This window comes from Podarcis cretensis, assembly GCF_951804945.1.
Source record: "Podarcis cretensis genome assembly, chromosome: 18".
NCBI classification, from domain to species: Eukaryota; Metazoa; Chordata; class Lepidosauria; order Squamata; family Lacertidae; genus Podarcis; species Podarcis cretensis.
Window position 1 is genome coordinate 8,258,854 of NC_137188.1, and position 19,354 is coordinate 8,278,207.

The following is a 19,354-nucleotide window of genomic DNA, read 5'->3' on the forward strand; positions in this document are numbered from 1 at the left end:
GGATAAAATGGGGAGGAGGATAAATATGCCCACCCATCTTAAGCTCCTCAGAGGAAAAGGTGGGTAACAGAAATAACATTTTTGCAGCATAGTATTATTTAGACCTTCTAAGTGTGCTTATTTTCCAGGGACAGTCCTGGATTTACAGAAGCCATCCTGGTTTCTGATTTAATCCTAGGATGTATTGCTTTTTCTTGGGACGCCTCTATTTTCATGACAGAAATGTTGGAGGGGATGGAGTTATCTGACCCCCGAGCCAAGGAGATAAGTCACTATAAACAGTGGTGCCCAAACTTTTCCCAAAGAGAACCAGATTTGATGAAGTGAACATGCGTTAGGGCCGACCAGAGTTGTTGAGCTGCTTTTTTTACGATTTTATCCCAAAGTTCTTGAGTGTTTTTAGGATTGAAGTTGTTGAGCTTTTTATAGGACTTGACCCCAAGAAATAAACTGCCGCAGGGGCTGAATAAAACCGGATTATGCCCCCAAAACGAACTTTGGACATGCTTGCTATAAAACCTTTGGAAGACACCTGAAGGCAGCCCTGGTAGGCAAGTTTTAAAATGTTTAATGTTTCATTATCGCTTTTAAAGTCAAACCTCGGCTCCCGAACGCCTCCGTTACCTTATGTTTCAGCTCCCAGACACCGAAAACCCGGAAGTGTTCCAGTTTGCGAACGTTTTTTGGAAGCTGAACGTCCGACGCGGCTTCTGATTGAGCGCAGGAAGCTCCTGCAGCCAATTAGAAGCCACGCTTCGGTTGCCAAACATTTTGGAAGCCGAAAGGGCTGCCGGAATGGATTAAGTTAGACAACCGAGGTTTGATTGTATATATGTTGGAAGCTGCCCAGAGTGGCTGGGGCAACCCATTCCAATGGGCAGGGGCATAAATAATAAAATTAAAATGTTGGCTGGTATGTATAATTGCAGGCAGATGCTTGCTCTGTACGATTGCTTTAAAAAAAAACCTCACTCCTGCTTAGACAACTCTAGAAAGTTGAGGTGGTTTTAATCTGTTTTATAGCCTTTGGACTTTTCTTATTAAAGTATGGCTTTGGTTACTATTATTTGGTCTTTTCATATACCTCTTTGAAGGTTTGTTTTCAATACTCAATCGATATATATATACAGTGGTACCTCGGGTTAAGTACTTAATTCGTTCCGGAGGTCCGTTCTTAACCTGAAACTGTTCTTAACCTGAAGCACCACTTTAGCTCATGGGGCCTCCTGCTGCTGCCGCGCCGCCGGAGCCCGATTTCTGTTCTTATTCTGAAGCAAAGTTCTTAACCTGAAGCACTATTTCTGGGTTAGCGGAGTCTGTAACCTGAAGCGTATGTAACCTGAGGTACCAGTGTGTGTGTGTGTGTGTGTGTGTGTGTGTGTGTGTGTGTATGTATATACAAACACACACACATACATATATAGATATATATGAAATTAATAATAATAATACAGTGGTACCTCAGGTTAAGTACTTAGTTGGAGGTCCATCCTTAACCTGAAACTGTTCTTAACCTGAGGTACCACTTTAGTCAATGGGGCCTCCTGCTGCCGTCACGCCACCAGAGCCCGATTTCTGTTCTCATCCTGAAGCAAAGTTCTTAACCTGAAGCACTATTCCTGGGTTAGCAGTCTGTAACCTGAAGCATATGTAACCTGACGTGTACACACACACACACACACATATAATAATAATAACATAGTAAATTAATATATTATAATAATAAATGAATGACTATAATAAATTATTAATAATAAAAAGAATATGGGGGGGAAGGGGTTAGAAATAGGTCAAAATTTTTTGATAATGATTTGCTGAACTAACAATTTGAATTGGAATACCAAAAAGGGAGGTACGAGGAGGTCTGGGAAATAAGTTAATGAAAAATAAGAAATGGAAACTTGATGTGTTTTTAATTATTTTTATTTTTGTATTTTTGTTATTATTTTTTTTCCTTTTGATTTTTATTGTATTACTATTGAAAACTTTAATAAATATTCTTTAAATAAATAAATAATTTATAAGGAATATATTAAATAATATAAATATATAAATAATATTAATAAATGAATGAAAATAAAATAACACAAATTAATGAAGATAAAGGATAAGGAACTCCAACCCCCGCCCCCCCCCCGCTCCCCCATTCCTCGCGGCCCTCTAGCGCCACCTCCATGAGGACTAGCGCCCCGCCTCGCCTTTCGCCTCCCTGCCGAGCGTCCGTTACAGGGCAACGGCTCGCGCTCTTCCTCCGCGCGGTCTCCTTGGCGACGCGGCACCCGCCTTCCTTCCCCTCGCTTCCCCATTGGTCCCCTCCTCCTTACTCCCGCCATCGGCATCTCTCCATTGGCCGAGGCCATCCAGCGCCCCTATTGGCCGAGGCGGCTGCCCGTTGCCGGAGCAGCGGTGGGTGGGGAGGGGTTTCCGGTTCCGGCGTGGCGGCGGCGGCGGCGGTTGTAGCGCAGGAGGGAAAGGGAAAGGAGACTGTGGCGAGCGGGCGGCGGGGGGGGGGGAGGGCTGAGGAGAGGCCGGCGGGAGAGGCGCAGCAGGCCCCGAACCATGAGGCGGCGGCGGCGGCCTGAGGAGGAGTTGGCGGAGCAGCAGCAGCCCTGAGGGGAAGCCAGGCTAGGCCCAAAAAGCCCAGCAGGACGGGAAGAGAAAGAGGCGGGCGGGCAGGCCGGGCCCAGCCATGGACAATCAGGTGAGGCGAGGGGGGAGGGGCCGCTCTCGCCCCGCCCTCCCGCTCCACAAGAGGGGGCGTGGCTTGGCTGCATTGGCTGCCCCGCAGGCCCCGCCCCCCGCCGGGTGGAAAGGGGGCGGGGTTTGGCGGCCCTGAGGGGAGAGGGGGCGTGGCTTGGCTGCATTGGCTGCCTCGCAGGCCCCGCCCCCGCCGGGTGGAAAGGGGCGGGGTTTGGCGGCCCTAAGGGGAGAGGGGGCGTGGCTTGGCTGCCCCGCAGGCCCCGCCTGGTGATAAGGGGGCGGGGTTTGGCGGCCCTGAGGGGAGAGGGGGCGTGGCTTGGCTGCATTGGCTGCCCCGCAGGCCCCGCCCCCCGCCTGGTGATAAGGGGGCGGGGTTTGGCGGCCCTGAGGGGAGAGGGGGCGTGGCTTGGCTGCATTGGCTGCCCCGCAGGCCCCGCCTGGTGATAAGGGGGCGGGGTTTGGCGGCCCTGAGGGGAGAGGGGGCGTGGCTTGGCTGCATTGGCTGCCTCGCAGGCCCCGCCCCCCGTCTGGTGATAAGGGGGCGGGGTTTGGCGGCCCTGAGGGGAGAGGGGGCGTGGCTTGGCTGCATTGGCTGCCCCGCAGGCCACGCCCCCCGCCTGGTGATAAGGGGGCGGGGTTTGGCGGCCCTGAGGGGGCGTGGCGCGGCTTGGCGGTGCCGCAGAGCCCTGGCTCCTCCCCGTGGTGGGCGGGACCTTTTTACCTGCTGGCCTTTTTCACGCCCCTCCCATCACACGCACACACACACGGAAGGGGGCGTGGCTCTGCCTCGTGGGTGGGCTGCCAGCTGCCCAAGGGGCGTGGCTTGTCACCCTTGGGTTTGTGGAGTTGGGAAGGGGAGCGCCAGGGTCATCTAGTCTGACCCCCCCCTGCAATGCAGGGATTATTATTATTATTTCCGTGCCTTTCCGAGCACAATGAGTATGGACTGTCTCGCCAGAGAGGTGCATGCTCTGGTTCTCTCCCGCTTGGACTACTGCCATGCGCTCTACGTGGGGCTGCCTTTGAAGGTGACCCGGAAACTGCAACTAATCCAGAATGCGGCAGCTAGACTGGGGACTGGGAGCGGCCGCCAGGACCACATAGCACCGGTCTTGAAAGACCTACATTGGCTCCCAGTACATTTCCGAGCACAATTCAAAGTGTTGGTGCTGACCTTTCAAGCCCTAAACGGCCTCGGTCCAGTATTCTTGAAGGAGCATCTCCACCCCCATCATTCTGCCCGGATGCTGAGATCCAGCACCGAGGGCCTTCTGGCGGTTCCCTCATTGCGAGAAGCAAAGCTACAGGGAACCAGGCAGAGGGCTTCTCGGTGGTGGCGCCTGTCCTGTGGAACGCCCTCCCACCAGATGTCAAAGAGAAAAATAACTACCAAACTTTTAGAAGACATCTGAAGGCAGCTCTGTTTAGGGAAGCTTCTAACGTTTAATAGGTTATTGTATTTTAGTGTTTTGTTGGAAGCTGCCCAGAGTGGCTGGGGAACCCCAGCCAGATGGGCGGGGTATAAATAATAAATTATTATTATTATTATTTGCCCAACAGTATAGCTCCCTCTTCCAGTGACTGAAATGGGGCCCCTCTCCTCCAGAGTATGGAAAGAGGAGCTGCCACGATCCAGGAAGGGGGTGTGGCTTTGCTCCATCCGAAGGCTGGGAGCCACCCCCCCCCCCAAAAAAGAGTAAGGGCTGGAATGCTTGGGGGAGATGAGTAGCTCCTCCTTCCCAGCCCATATCTGAGGGAGTGGAGTTTGGTTCTGCTGTTTTGTGGACCTCCATTGTTCTGTTCTTTGCTCACCCCTCCATTCTATTAGCTGGGAAAAGAGGTGTTTCCACTCTTGGAAGTGGGTGTGTCTCCCTGAGAAGGGGAGGAGCTTGCGACTCAAAATTAGGGTAAGTGAGAGAGACTTGGGGGAGTTTTGAGTTCTTGGAGCCCGACCCTTTCTCAGTGGGGGCGGTGGATGCTTGGATAAGGAGGGCAGACAGCTGCCCCCTCCCCTTTCATGTACAGATGCTTCGGGTTGCGCGATTTCGGGTCGCGCACCGAACCCAGAAGTACCAGAATGGGTTACTTCCGGGTTTCAGCGCTTGCGTATGCGCCGAAGCGCTAAATTGCGCTTTGCACATGCACAGAAATACCAAATTGCAACCCGCATGCGCACAGACATGGCGCTGCAGGTTACGAACGTGCTTCCTGCACGCATCACATTCACAACCCGAGCATCCACTGTACGTGTAAGTATATCTCTGTGTGTATATACACTAGCATGTATATCTGCACATACACCTCAAAAATAAGATGAGGAAAGAGAGCTTTGCTTGCGCGTATTGTCTTGTTGCAGTCTACGCAGCAGCTTTGTACAGTAGACCAAGTAGTATTGTTTTCATCCTTCTCATGGTTGCCCAAGGCATGGCTGTCCTAACCCTACCTCTTTTTGAGTTCATGGCAGAAGGCAGTGTTCAAACAAGGAGCTTCACAGCTTTTACTCATAGCATTCCCACAAGGCTGCGTGCCCATGTTACGCAGATAGGCCTTTGCTGATAATGTGCACCCACCTCCTGTCTATATAGCTGATTATATACTGGATCACCATTACCGTGTATCAGTATATACCTGGCTATAAGAACAGCTTTGTGTATTTGAAATGCAGTTATTTAGATAGCAACTACTGTATGTGTCATATATGTATATATTCAGCAAGAATGGGCATGTATGTCTGTATACACACTTTATATTTTATGTTTTTTGAATATCTTTAAATTTTCAAATCAACAAACACAGGCTACATGGGCAGCTCGTTCTGCACACATGCTGAAATATGCATTATATTGAATACACATTATATAAACACACAAGCACATACAGCTGGCTACATGTGAATACTTCTGTGTTCATGTAAGCCTGTATCTAATTTATCTAAAACGTTTTGTAGCATGTAGCAAGGGGTACGTGATGTTTATATAAATGTATATTTGATACAGTTTGCATATTGAATGTAAGATAAGGAGGCAGACTTACTCTTGTTGGCTATCAATGAACTGGTTCCTACATGGCTGTTCCACCACTTGATATCTTAACTGTGAAGTACTCATTACAGTTCTAACACCAGAGGCCCATTTTTCATATCTCCTCGAAGGCTGTGTGTGTCAGCAGTTCCCAGACATAGAGTCAGATTCATTCTTGATTTCTTGCCTCCTGAATGACTACACTTGATCACTGGTAGCTGAAAGGTGAACAAACTCCACTGCAAAGCCCTGTGTTTTGAGGAGATGCGAGGAATTCTCCTTGCAATGTTTTATCTGCAATAGCCCATCCACACATGCAAGTTACTTGTGGATATTGCAGTTACCAAACAATAGCCATGTCTGTGTCACCTAGATCAGTTCTCAAACTCTGGTCTGCAGCCCACAGATTTCATTCATGTGGTCTGTGGCACTTCAGCAATAAATCATATTGTTTTTAGCTGCAGTTTTATTGCTTATATTGTATTCTATTGCATTACAGTTTGTATTTTGTAGAATTCAGCTCGTAATGCCATAAAAGAAAAAGAAATAAAAGAAACAACTAGAAATACAATTAAAAATCGTGCAGCACATTGTAATTGCTACAATAGGAAAGAAAACCATTAAGTGATTCGCCAAGACCCCCAGCAGTTTTCAAGTGGCCCATGGCGAGTAAAGGTTTGGGAACCACTGCCGTAAAGGCAACCAGGACATCCCCCTGTTTGCACTCTTCAAATAATGTTCATATTTATGTACTTTTATGTGACCTCTCTGAAACACACACTGATGTTCTGGATGCATCATTGCACATATACAAGGATCCACTGGTTGTCCCTGGTGTTGTGTTGAACATGGAAGATGCTTGGGAGAGCCGTGAGAGAGCTTCCTGCTGAATATATGAAGCTTAGCTGCCTTGGGGGTTAGTTCCCATTCCTATCCTCGGCTGTGGAGGAAGGGAAGGGGGTCACACACACACTTGGGCTCGCCCTTGAGCTCATATCATGTCAGAAGACTCTTATCCCCTTTAAGGGGAGCATCTTGACAAGAGCAGGTTACCAAGGGGAGCCCAGATTTGTTGACACCTGCACAAATATTAGCCCTTTCATTCTCAGGGACTGTATTTCAACAATACAATTAAAGGGAAGACGAACCTTTACCCTTCCTTCTTACATACTTTTGGGATTTCCTTACTAGGAAGCAGTGGCGTAGCGTGGGTTGTCAGCACCCGGGGCAAGGCAAGTAATTTGCGCCCCCTAACCCTAACCCCCAGATGTTGCGCCTGGTGCGGCCGGGCCCCCCCCAGCACCCCCCACACTACGCCACTGCTCCCATCCTCTCATAGCTGGAGGTGCTGGCGACTCAACCTGGGGGCCTTTTGCAAGGAAAGCAGCGCTCTCCCATGCAGCCACGAACTGTAGTAGACCGGCTCTTTTGAGAAGCAAGGCGGGCTCGGCTGAGGGACGTGGCTGGTCTCTGCAGGGGAAGGAAAGGAAGAGACGGCGGGGTCTTTTTCTTCCAGGCATCCATCTAAGAAGGAGCGCCTGCCTCTGGTTTAAACCTCGCTCACCAGAAGAGTTGCAGATCCAGCCGGGGCCGCGTGCGCTTTCCGGAGCGGGAAAGCAAACGCGGGGGAAAGTCTCCTGCGAGGCGCCCTCCCTGCTCTCAGAATGGCGGGATGATGAGAGGCGCCCTCTAAGGGACAAGAGACCCGGGAAATCCACCTCCCACTGAGCTGAGCTGGGGTGGGGGTGGGGGACTTAATTGGAAAGAGGATCGCAGCTTCCTCGAAGGGAGCCTTTGACCTTGAAGCTTGCTGCTGGCAGGGTGGCTTTTTGCGGTCGCCCCAATTTGGGGCACAAATACCCGGCGGCTTCGCCCCCCCAACCCCCGCGAAGATGCGGCTTGAGGGGCGCGCGTGCGTTTCCACCTGACTCTCTCCCTCGCCCCCTCCCCAGAGCATTGCAGTGAGAAAGGGAGAGTCTCCTGCTCGGCTGCCACTGTTTCTCTCCACGTGTCCGCCGCCAGAGGCAGCGGCGGGCGGCCGTGCCTGTGCGAGCATGTCTGGCGGTGGGATGGTGGCGAGGTGCTGCGGCTGCCGCCGGGCCCTGGCGGTGGTGCCTCCTGGCGCACTCTGCCTGGGGCGCGGCGCTCAGCGGGCTCTTCAGCTGCTTCTTGGCTGCGGCCCTGATGCTACAGCCTGCGCCCAAGGCTCTTCGGCGACTCCGGAGGTGGCGAGCGCGCCCCCCCTGCACCCCCCCACGCTACGCCACTGCTAGGAAGTGACCCAGGTTCACTTCCCTCCTCTGCCACAGACCTTGTTGGGTGCTTGTGTTTCGGTTGAGGATGCTCAGCATGACTGATACGGAAGCAGGACAGCACTCGAGCACAATAGCATGTTGGGTGAGAGGTCTGCACTACGAAGCCAGTAACAGGAGAGAGGAAGTCTTCTGAAAGCAAAATAAATATGTCAGTGCCTCATGTTTTGCCATCATGTGTGTCCACCTTAACGCCCCCAAAGTATCTATGCACAGCAAGATGTGCGTGTTTCAGGTGCATGTCCATAGCTGTCAACCTTCCCTTCTTTTGCGGGAAATTCCCTTATTCCAGCGCCGCTTCCCGCTGCTATCCCGAATTGTTAGATACCCTGTAGACTGTCCCCGGGACAGGTGAGGCTGCTGATCCCTTATTTTCGAGGCTGCCGATCCCTTATTTTCAAATCTGAAAGTTGACAGCTATGTGCATGTCCAGCTTGTGTCCCTGTCCAATGTTGCTCTTTTGACTACTTGCAGTGGGAGCTCAAGGGACCCTTTCTTTTTGGGGGGAGAGGAGATGCTGGCTAGTTCCAAACAAGCACCTTTGGATATGCACCTTATCCATATCTGCATTCAATCATAGAATTGGTGGGTGCCTTTCAGACCATCTAATTCAGGTGTAGGACATCCTTGGTCCTCAGGATGTTGCTAAACTATAACGCCTGTCAGCCCCAGCAGCCTTAACCAATAGTCAGGGATGACAGAAGTGGCTGTTCAAGCAACATACAGAGGGTCAAAGGTTTTGCAGACGTGACCAAGTCTGGCCTCTTGCATCCCCCAAAGATGCAGCTTCCACTGGAAGACCTCCATTAAGGCCAATGGACCTATTGTCAAACTCTTTCCATCAAGAAGCTCCTCCTGTTCAACAGAACTCTGTTCTCCTCTAACTTCCATCCGTTTGATCTAGTCCTGTGCTCTGAGGCAGCATTCAACCTTTCACCATGAGGCATACCGTATCGGGGTACTGTATTTCTTCTTGTCGCTGCCGCGTCGACTTTGACATTCCTAGATGTTGCCTGTCTCCTTCCTCATTCCGTAACTTCCTTTGCCTCCCTAGTGCACGGTCCAGGTGAAGTTGGAGCTGGGGCACCGCGCCCAGCTACGGAAGAAGCCCACCACCGAGGGGTTCACCCATGACTGGATGGTGTTTGTGCGAGGCCCAGAACAATTCGAGATCCAGCACTTTGTGGAGAGGGTGGTCTTCCGGTTGCATCAGAGCTTCCCGAAACCGAAACGTGGTGAGTGCATGTGCGCGTGTGTACAAGCATTAGCATGCACCGTATTTTTTGCTCTATAAGACGCACCTCGTTTTTGGAGGAGGTAAACAAGAAAAAAAACATTCTGAATCTCAGAAGCCAGAACAGCAAGAGGGATCGCTGCGCAGTGAAAGCAGCGATCCCTCTTGCTGTTCTGGCTTCTGGGATAGCTGCGCAGCCTGCATTCACTCCATAAGACGCACACACATTTCCCCTTACTTTTTAGGAGGGAAAAAGTGAGTCTTATAGAGCAAAAAATATGGTAGCTTTCTCTGTAGGTGTGTTCTGGCATACTTCAAAGCATACAAGTGCTCCCATTGGGGACAGAGTACACATGCAGGCCCTGCCCTCATCCCCCCCAATACCCCACCGCTAACACCAAGATATGCTCAGTCCCTGACCACCCCTATGTTGAATGGGATCTGCCAGGGGCTTCTCCTTGTGTTTGCTTGAACACAACCAAAATGGCTCTGGGGAATCCTCAACCACAGAACAGTGTAGGGTACCCTGCTCTTCATCAGATGAACAGGAGTAGAAACCCCCTGTAGACCTTCCCCAGTCGGCACAGGGGTTGTTGTCGGCTGTTCATGGGAGGGCTTTGGGTTGTGTGGCTTGCTTGAGAATCCCTGCACCACCCATCCGCATACGCAGGGTCGGATCCAGCGCTGGTCCTACTCAGAGTAAGTCCATTGAAAGGATGTACATGGCCTGTTTGGGTCCATTCATTTCATTGACTGTGCTCCAAGTAGGATTTAGCAGCCCACAGAATTCACATGTTTTGAGGAAAGCGTGAACTGTCAGCGAGCCAGAAGTACCTGCAGGCCAGCAGTGAATGGCTCTTTTCTCACTGCAGTCCTGCTCCTTGAGTGAGAACAAATGTTGGCCTAACACATGGGTAGGCAAACTAAGGCTCAGGGGCCGGATCCAGCCCAATCACCTTCTAAATCCAGCCCACAGATGGTCCAGGAATCAGCATATTTTTACATGGGTAGAATGTGTGCTTTTATTGAAAATGCATCTCTGGGTTATTTGTGGGGCATAGGAATTCGTTCATTTATTTTTTCAAAATATAGTCCGGCCCCCCACAAGGTCTGAGGGACAGTGGGCTGGCCCCCTCCTGAAAAAGTTTGCTGGCCCCTGGCCTAACACTAGGACGCTATGCTTGATGCATTATCATCATCTCCATATTGTACTGTGAGAGACCCCTGTCTGAAACCCTGGAGAGCCGCTGCTGGCCCGTGTAGACAGTACTGAACTAGGTGGACCAGCAGTCCGACAAGATACCAAGGTCCAAGGCAGCTTCCTATGTTCCTGTAATAGGTTATGGTGTCCAATTGTGTATCACTGGAGTGTTTCACAAACATGATCTTGTAATCCTTACAACAGACCTGTAAATGCTATCTGTATTGCCATCCCCATTCTCTAGGTAGGTGTGGAGATGCTCAGATTGGCAAAGAAAGAGAAGCTTGCCTGAAGCTACATAGCGTAGAAGCTAGCCAACCTGTATGTTTCTTCTGCGATCCAACAGCCCTGAAGTTTTAATACTTTATTTCTGCTTTTCTTCTCAGTTTGCAAAGAACCTCCTTATAAAGTGGAGGAGTCTGGCTATGCCGGCTTCATTATGCCCATTGAAGTCCACTTCAAAAACAAGGTATCATTTCAATCTCTCCTCCTTGCCGCCCCCGGGCTCCCTTCTTGCGTTCCCTTAAAACACACGGCAAACTCGGCGGGCTGGCCAGCCCCTACACAGCAATGTAGCTGAACCGCATTGGCCCAACCCAAGTTTTTATCCAGGTCCAGTTATCATTTAACCTGCTCGTTTTGAAGCAATGAGACGGTCTGTGCATTTCATGCACATTTTCATGCATTGATCTATCATGGGATCTCCAGATAAGCAAAGGACCTCTCTGATCTGCCTCTTTTCTCCTTCTCTTTCACATCTCTGCATCTCTTTTTGGGGAGGTCTCCAGTGCGCTGCTCGTGGGCGTGACAGCAGCTTCAGACACCTCCCAAGACCCCCTGTCCCTCCCAAATTCTCTTTTTTTAAAATTAAATTAGTTTTTGTTGATGGGAGTGTTCGGTTTCTTCTGTTTGTTTCGTTTCTTAAGCAAATGTTTCAATCACTTTGCAGCATAGAGCCACTGAAGCGATGTGCCATGTAACATAAGTGTTGGTATTTTGACTTTGTGGGGGCTGGTTCTGAGCATTGCCAGTTTTTCTTCTGCTAAATAGATATTCTGCGGTGCCCCCAACAGATTATTAGAATTCCAAATGTGTCTCGGGCCCAAAAAAGTTGGGATCCCTGCCTTGGTATTCAGATTTTAAAACAGGCATCCCCAAACTCAGCCCTCCGGATGTTTTGGGGCTACAACTCCCATCATCCCTAGCTAACAGGACCAGTGGTCAGGGATGATGGGAATTGTAGTCCCAAAACATCTGGAGGGCTGAGTTTGGGGATGCCTGTTTTAAAAGCAGGTAGAACAGTGGATAGATTGTGCTGACCCCAAACCAGCATCCTAGAATATGTAACCTTCCTCTGACTTTGGTTGGTACCTGATCTTTGCACTGTTATCCATGATGAGATAAAAGTCCAGGCCCGATTGCTGTGAGGGCTGGGAAACCTTTCGGCTCAGAGTACTGCAGTCCAGCTGCTAACTGGAACCTGCAGAATGGAGCTGTGTTCTTGCTTGCCAGTCCTCCAGGATCCTCCCTGCCCACTTCTGTGCCTGGAAGGTGCACTTCGGAGTGCACATTTTGACCTACGCAGCCAAAAGCTTTTGGGCCCAGGATAGGCTGTTCCCATACAAGCCTGTGTTTGAAGTTTCGGCTGGGTTGCCCTCTATGTCTGCTGTGTTTTGTTCTGCGTTTCTTGCCTATCTTCCTAGTGTGTTTCAGGATTGTTCTAAGCCATCACAGGGACCAGGGCGAAAAGAGAGCCATGTCTGAATGTCGGTTTAGCAATAAGTAACCAAACAAACCCTGTGTTGCAAAGAGAACGTCAGCAATGTCTAGGCAACACGATGACCATGTACATATGCAACAGACAATCTTTATAGAATTCCTTTAAACCATAACAAGTACAAAATAATCTTTAGTCTCAAAGTCTCTGAAAATCTTTAAACACTGAGCAGCGACTACATTATTACATGAGCACTGTTCCACAGCATTTGATATTTTCATTTACATACATTCATTCGAAATAAGATGGGTTTATGAAGCAATTCTATATCTTCCCGCCACGCTGACGAAGAATTCTACGAAACAGTAGTCGATATCCGGAATCACTGTTCAGTTTTGGACATCATATTTGCTGAATACACAAAGCTTCACAGCTTGTCTTTCATCGTACAAAGTTTGGAAAAAGGTAAAGGGACCCCTGACCATTAGGTCCAGTCGTGGCCGACTCTGGGGTTGTAGCGCTCATCTCGCTTTATTGGCCGAGGGAGCCGGCGTTTGTCCGCAGACAGCTTCCGGATCATGTGGCCAGCATGACTAAGCCGCTTCTGTCGAACCAGAGCAGCACACGGAAACGCCGTTTCCCTTCCCACTGGAGCGGTACCTATTTATCTACTTGCACTTTGTGCTTTTGAACTGCTAGGTTGGCAGGAGCTGGGACCGAACAATGGGAGCTCACCCCGTCGCAGGGATTCGAACTGCTGACCTTCTGATCGGCAAGTCCTAGGCTCTCTGGTTTAACCCGCAGCGCCACCTGCGTCCCACAAAGTTTGGTACCTTACTTCATTTAAAGATTTTCAGAGACTTTGAGACTAAAGATTATTTTGTACTTGTTATGGTTCGAAGGAATTCTGTAAAGATTGTCTGTTGTGTATGTACGTGGTCATCGTGTTGCCTAGACATTGCTGAATGTCGGTATAGGCAACCCTGAGCTAGAAGTGCCAAAAGTCTGACTCAATATAAGGCATCTCCCTGCGTTGGGATATATAGTTGTTAAAACCGCTTCATGAGGCTTTTCCTTCTTTGCGTTCAGGAGGAACCGAAGAAAGTTTGCTTCACCTACGATCTTTTCTTGAACCTGGAGGGGAATCCGCCCGTCAACCACCTGCGCTGTGAGAAGCTGACCTTCAACAACCCCACCAAGGAATTTCGCCGAAAACTAATCAGGGCTGGTGGGGTGAGTAGCCAAGACAAGATGAAACCTGGTCTTTGCATGCTCAGTGTAATGGCTATTTGCTGTTCTTTGGATCGATCTAGCCAAAAGCTCATAGCAGAATGGGTTTTGTGAAGTGCTTTTTATTTCTAGGCTGGGAAACAGGGTGAGGGTGGTAGAGGTTTGTTGTGTGGTGCAGAGAAAATGACGATAATATGATGAAATGACTGGAAAATATGAAGAACAGAGGTTCTGACGAACGGATTATTAAAAATGTGTGAGGTAAACAGTGGAAGTCTTTTTTTAAAAAAAACCAATTTATTTAAGGTAGATAAGGACAAGATGAAATTATACAATTGAATATAAATATAGATGGGAAACGGCTATGTATTGTGCGTACTTATCTACTTTAAAAAAATTTCACTTATGATCTTTTTCTTTTACTTCTTTATTCTTTCTTTGTTCTTTTTTTCATTTTTCTGATATCTTATCTTTCATTTCACTGCTTTATTGTGAATAGCATTTTATAGAGGTATAAATAACTGTAAATATGATAAGAGACAAAATATTCTCGAATTCTTCTTCCTTGGTTAGATGTATTTTCTTTTTCTTTTGTATTTTCTTTTGTTGTGAATATGTCAGTTTTCTAATTTGTACTTAATAAAAATATTATTTTTTTTAAAAAAGAAAATGACTGGATAGGGGATTTCTGGAATTTGCTGGCACAAAGGTGTGGAACAGCATTAATATCCAAGTTGTCTCTCCCTAGGTGGTGGTCATGCCAGAAGGTGCCGAAACAGTGTCCAGGCCGAGTCCCGACTACCCCATGTTACCCACAATACCGCTCTCTGCCTTCTCTGATCCAAAAAAGACCAAACCGCCCCATGGGTCAAAGGTGAGTCGCTTGGGAAGAGTGTGGGAATGTCCTTCCAAAATGATGAGGTCTAGAATCTTTCGTCGTTCCCGTCCTGCAGAGACGCTAAAGCCCTCCGAAGAGGCATAGAATTATGTGCACACTACATATACCGTATTTTTTGCTGTACAAGACTCACTTTTTCCCTCCTAAAAAGTAAGGGGAAATGTGTGTGCGTCTTATGGAGCAAATGCAGGCTGCGCAGCTATCCCAGAAGCCAGAACAGCAAGAGGGATCGCTGCTTTCGCTGCGCAGCGATCCCTCTTGCTGTTCTGGCTTCTGAGATTCAGAATATTTTTTTTCTTGTTTTCCTCCTCCAAAAACTAGGTGCGCCTTGTGGTCTGGTGCGTCTTATAGAGCGAAAAATACAGTATCCCTTTGGCCTCCACATTGTATTATGGTTGAGTTGAACTAATGGCTGGAAATCACAGAGAATTGGGTCTCAGGTAAACTATGCAAACCTCCACTAGTCAAGGCCATTCAAGAGTGGGCCAGGCTGCTTTAGGAGATGGTGGGCTCTCTGTCACTGGAGGTGTTGAAGCAGAAGAAGAAGAAGAGTTTGGATTTGATATCCCGCCTTTCACTCCCTTTAAGGAGTCTCAAAGTGGCTAACATTCTCCTTTCCCTTCCTCCCCCACAACAAACACTCTGTGAGGTGAGTGGGGCTGAGAGACTTCAGAGAAGTGTGACTGGCCCAAGGTCACCCAGCAGCTGCACGTGGAGGAGCAGAGACGCGAACCTGGTTCACCAGACTACGAGTCTACCGCTCTTAACCACTACACCACACTGGCTCTCAGACTGGGCAGTCATCTGTCAGGGATGCAGTAGTAGCAGGTTGGACGTATGACTTCTAATTACAGTGGTGCCCTGCAGGACGAATGCCTCGCAAGACGAAAAACCCGCTAGACGAAAGGGTTTTCCGTTTTGGAGGCGCTTCGCAAAACTAATTTCCCTATGGGCTTGCTTCGCAAGATGATAATGTCTTGCGAGTTTTTCTGACTTTTTTTTCCTCCCCCCCCCCCCCTTTTTCTAAGCCGCTAAGCCGCTAATAGCGCTAAGCCGCTAAGCCGTCAATGGGCTTGCTTTGCAAGACGAAAAAACCGCTAGACGAAGAAAATCGCGGAACAGATTATTTTCGTCTTGCAAGGCACCACTGTATTTGATACGTTGCATCTGTAGCAGAGAACAGAAGTAGGGGAAAGATACCCTAGGCCAGAGAGGAGAGCCTAGGTGATCCTGCCCTTGTGATCGTTATTGCAGAATCCTCAATCTTCGCATTGTTATAAATTGGAAAGAATATGAAGGGTCTGTTTTAATAGCACTGATTGCAAATGTAAAAGGGGCAGGTAACTGATCTGTATTAATTATTCTTGAATAACTGAGGGAATGGCTGTCCTGCAGCAAGCCGAGCACAAGTCAGGGATTGGGAAACTGTACCTTGCCTATGAGACTTAAGCTTGCTTCATTAACGTCCTATACAATCAAGGCTACAGCACCTCTGACACACATTTCTCGGTCTGTGGTCCAGTGAAGCCACAGAGTTGACTTCTGAGAATGTGTAGTGAAAAGGGGGATCCTGCTGGAACTTGTGAGTTGCCCAACTATGAAAATGTGGGACCAGTGTAAATTTTTTGGACCAGTGTAAATCTATGGAGGAAGGAGGGGCTTTCCTGGATGAATGGGTGTTGCAGCCCCTTTATTCCTTTGTTCCGTTGTTTTATTTTCTGCTAGTTTCTGTCTGTTTACCATTTTGCTTTCTTCTGAATTTGAAAGAACACGGCCACAATGAGATACGACTTACCGTATTTTTCGCTTTTTCCCTCCTAAAAAGTAAAGGGAAATGTGCGTGCATCTTATGGAGCGAATTGCAGGCTGCGCAGCTATTGCTGAAGCCAGAACAGCAAGAGGGATCGCTGCGCAGCGAAAGCAGCGATCCCTCTTGCTGTTCTGACTTCTGGGACAGCCGCGTGAAGCCTCTTCAGGGCAACAGGAGGAACGCTTCGCTTCACTGGAGAGGTGCTGCGCAGAGAGGGAAAGCTGCACAGCACCCCTTCAGCGAAGCGGGAGGAGAAATGGAGCCCCTTCCGTTTCTCCTCCTGCTTTGCTGGAGAAGCGCTGCGCAGATTCAGAATATTTTTTTTTTCTAGTTTTTCCTCCTCTAAAACTAGGTGCGTCTTATGGTCGGGTGCGTCTTAGAGAGCGAAAAATACGGTAACTGATTATCTGAATGCTTCCTGCATGGTGGCTTTCACTTTGGAGGAAGATTCCATTTTCTCCTCAGAACCCAATCCTTTCTTACAGGACGGGATAATTAAACTTTGCTGGTCTTTTCATTTCTCCACCGGTGCTTAGGAGGCCAACAAAGATGGCAGCAAAACTTCCAAGCCACATAAGGTCACCCGAGAGCATCGCGAGAGGCCCAGGAAAGACTCGGAGAGCAAAAACTCCTCCAGGGACCTTGAAAGGGAGCCAGGTAAACCTGTGAAGGACTCTTCCAGGAAACCCACTGAGAACAAGGTCCCCAAGGAGGAGAAGACCCTCTTGAAAGCTGCTTTCAAGGAGCCCAAGCTGGCTCTGAAGGAGCCCAAGCCGGAGAACACGTCGCCAAAGGGTGGTCCTCCACCGCCAGACATGAAGCCTTCCACCAAAAGGCCGTCTACGGTGGAGTCTCCAAAACCCAGTGCTAAGAAGCCGAAGAAGAGCAGCTCCAAAGGGGCCAAAACCGTTCCGGCAACGTCCCCTCGGACTTCGTCTTACGCCGAGAAGAAGCCAGCCAAGGAGAAGCCGAGCGCCAAAGTGGAGAAGATGAAAACGGAGACTGAAACGAAGGCGATCAAAAAACCCATGGAGGTGGCGGTGGCAGAGGACTCCAATTCTGAGGATGAAGCTTCTCTGAAGTCAGAGGTGAGGGGCTTGCTCTCTTGCCTTCAGGCAGGGCAGCGCTCTATGGCGTCTGCTGAGTGTGGGCAATTAAATACAACCCATGCTGAAGACAGACTGTTTGGACCTGGGAGCTCTTGTTGAGTTTCAGTTCTGCATCTGCCTTCTCTGCTGCCCTCTAGTCCTGCTGACATTTCATCTTAGGATTCGTAAAGGTTTTTCAGAATGCTGGGAAACCCTGGAGGTGAGGTACAATGGTGGTTTCCCTCACTACCATCCTAAAATGCTTAAGAAATTGCCAGTTTCCCCCCTCTAAGATTCCAGCCTGGGAGGGCTCCTGGGGAGCTGAATGGTTTTGCAAAACTTGTTCTTTAACCGTATTTAAAAACAAAAATGGTTAAGCCACTCTTTTCTTCAGGACATGCATGGCTCCTCCCCACTTGTCCTTTCATAATTTTAATATTTTTATTATTCCTATGCAGACCATCTGACTGGTTTGCCCCTGCCGCTCAACAAATATTAAGAATGCAATGAAACTTAAAAACTTAATTGCAGCCACCACATTGGCTGCCCCAGGAAGCCCAAGCACAGACTAGAGCAGGGTCAGCAAGGTTTACCTTGCGAGGGCCAGTTCACTCCAGTGGAGAGCCCTCCGTGGGCCACGATTTCTGGCGTCTGCATCTGTGCAGACGTGATTTCTAGCACCGCAGAAGCGAGCCCCCGTGCCACGCTGTGCCGGTTTAGCGCAGCGGGCGGGGACTCCTCAAGCGGACAGCTCTTTTGGGGGGGGCAGCTCATGGGCTGGTTAAACGACCCCCGTGGGCCGCTTGTGGCCCATGGGCCTTAGGCTGCCGACCCCTGGACGAGACCCTGGTCACTTTAGCTTGTAACCTGCCCTGGGACCTCAGGGTGAAGGCCGGGTAATAAATTGTACAGTGGTGCCTCGCAAGACGAAATTAATCCGTTCCGTGAGGCTCTTCGTCTAGCGGTTTTTTCGTCTTGCGAAGCAAGCCCATTGACAGCTTAGCGGATTAGTGCTATTAGCGGTTTAGCGGCTTTTAGCGATCAGCTGTTAAGCGGCTTATCAGCGGATCAGCTGATAAGCGGCTTAGCGGCTTAGGAAAAGGGGGGGGGAGGGGGAAAAACCCGCAGGAACTTGCAAGACATTTTCGTCTTGCGAAGCAAGCCCATAGGGAAATTCGTTTTGCGAAGCGCCTCCAAAATGGAAAACCCTTTCGTCTAGCAGGTTTTCCGTCTTGTGAGGCGTTCGTCTTGCGGGGCACCACTGTAATTGTTAGTAGGGGCCCCTTGGTCCATAGTGCCACCCCGTATTCTCCATCATTCTTACAACATGTTCCAGAACTGTGTCATGGAAGAAGGTCTGGCGTTCCACCCTGGGAAACCTTGGCTCCAGTCAAGCCGCCCACACACCACCCTTGGGCTCAGGGTGGATTTGATTTAAATTACAGTGGTACCTCTGGTTACGTACTTAATTCGTTCTGGAGGTCCGTTCTTAACCTGAAACTGTTCTTAACCTGAAGCATCACTTTAGCTAATGGGGCCTCCCGCTGCTGCCGCGCCGCCAGAGCACGATTTCTGTTCTCATCCTGAAGCAAAGTTCTTAACCCGAGGTACTATTTCTGGGTTAGCGGAGTCTGTAACCTGAAGCGTCTGTAACCTGAGGTACCACTGTAATCAATTAAAATCACTAGTCAGTAACTAGACTTGGTTTACACCTTCCTTTTACAGAAAGACTCATTCTTGCTGGTATAATCTTACTATTTACAACCAGACGAATGTTTCATTTCTGGAATAATAAAATTTCAGAGTAGCTTTTACACTTATATAAAAAAATTACTGATTTGGTTATACTATTAGAAATACTATACAGTGATGCCTCGCAAGACGAAAAGAATCCGTTCCGCGATTCTCTTCGTCTAGCGGTTTTTTCGTTTTGCGAAGCAAGCCCATTGACAGCTTAGCGGATTAGCGCTATTAGCGGTCTAACGGCTTTTAGCGATCAGCTGTTAAGCGGTTTATCAGCGGATCAGCTGATAAGCGGCTTAGCGGCTTACGAAAAGGAGGGGGGAAGGGGAAAACCCCCGCAGGAACTTGCAAGACATTTTCGTCTTGCGAAGCAAGCCCATAGGGAAATTCGTTTTGCGAAG

General features: G+C 49.1%; 1 protein-coding gene across 1 annotated transcript in view; it reads left to right on the top strand.

Annotated features, from left to right (window-relative positions):
* Positions 1–2,513: 2,513 nt before the first annotated feature.
* The window catches only part of MLLT1 (MLLT1 super elongation complex subunit), a 34,708-nt gene continuing 17,867 nt past the window's right edge, over positions 2,514–19,354 (top strand). Inside the window, exons 1-6 of the mRNA XM_079960709.1 lie at positions 2,514–2,701; positions 9,087–9,267; positions 10,854–10,936; positions 13,274–13,417; positions 14,163–14,288; positions 16,659–17,210. Coding sequence (XP_079816835.1) covers positions 2,690–2,701; positions 9,087–9,267; positions 10,854–10,936; positions 13,274–13,417; positions 14,163–14,288; positions 16,659–17,210 — 1,098 coding nt within the window. The 5' untranslated portion in view covers positions 2,514–2,689. The remainder of the gene's footprint in view (positions 2,702–9,086; positions 9,268–10,853; positions 10,937–13,273; positions 13,418–14,162; positions 14,289–16,658; positions 17,211–19,354) is intronic.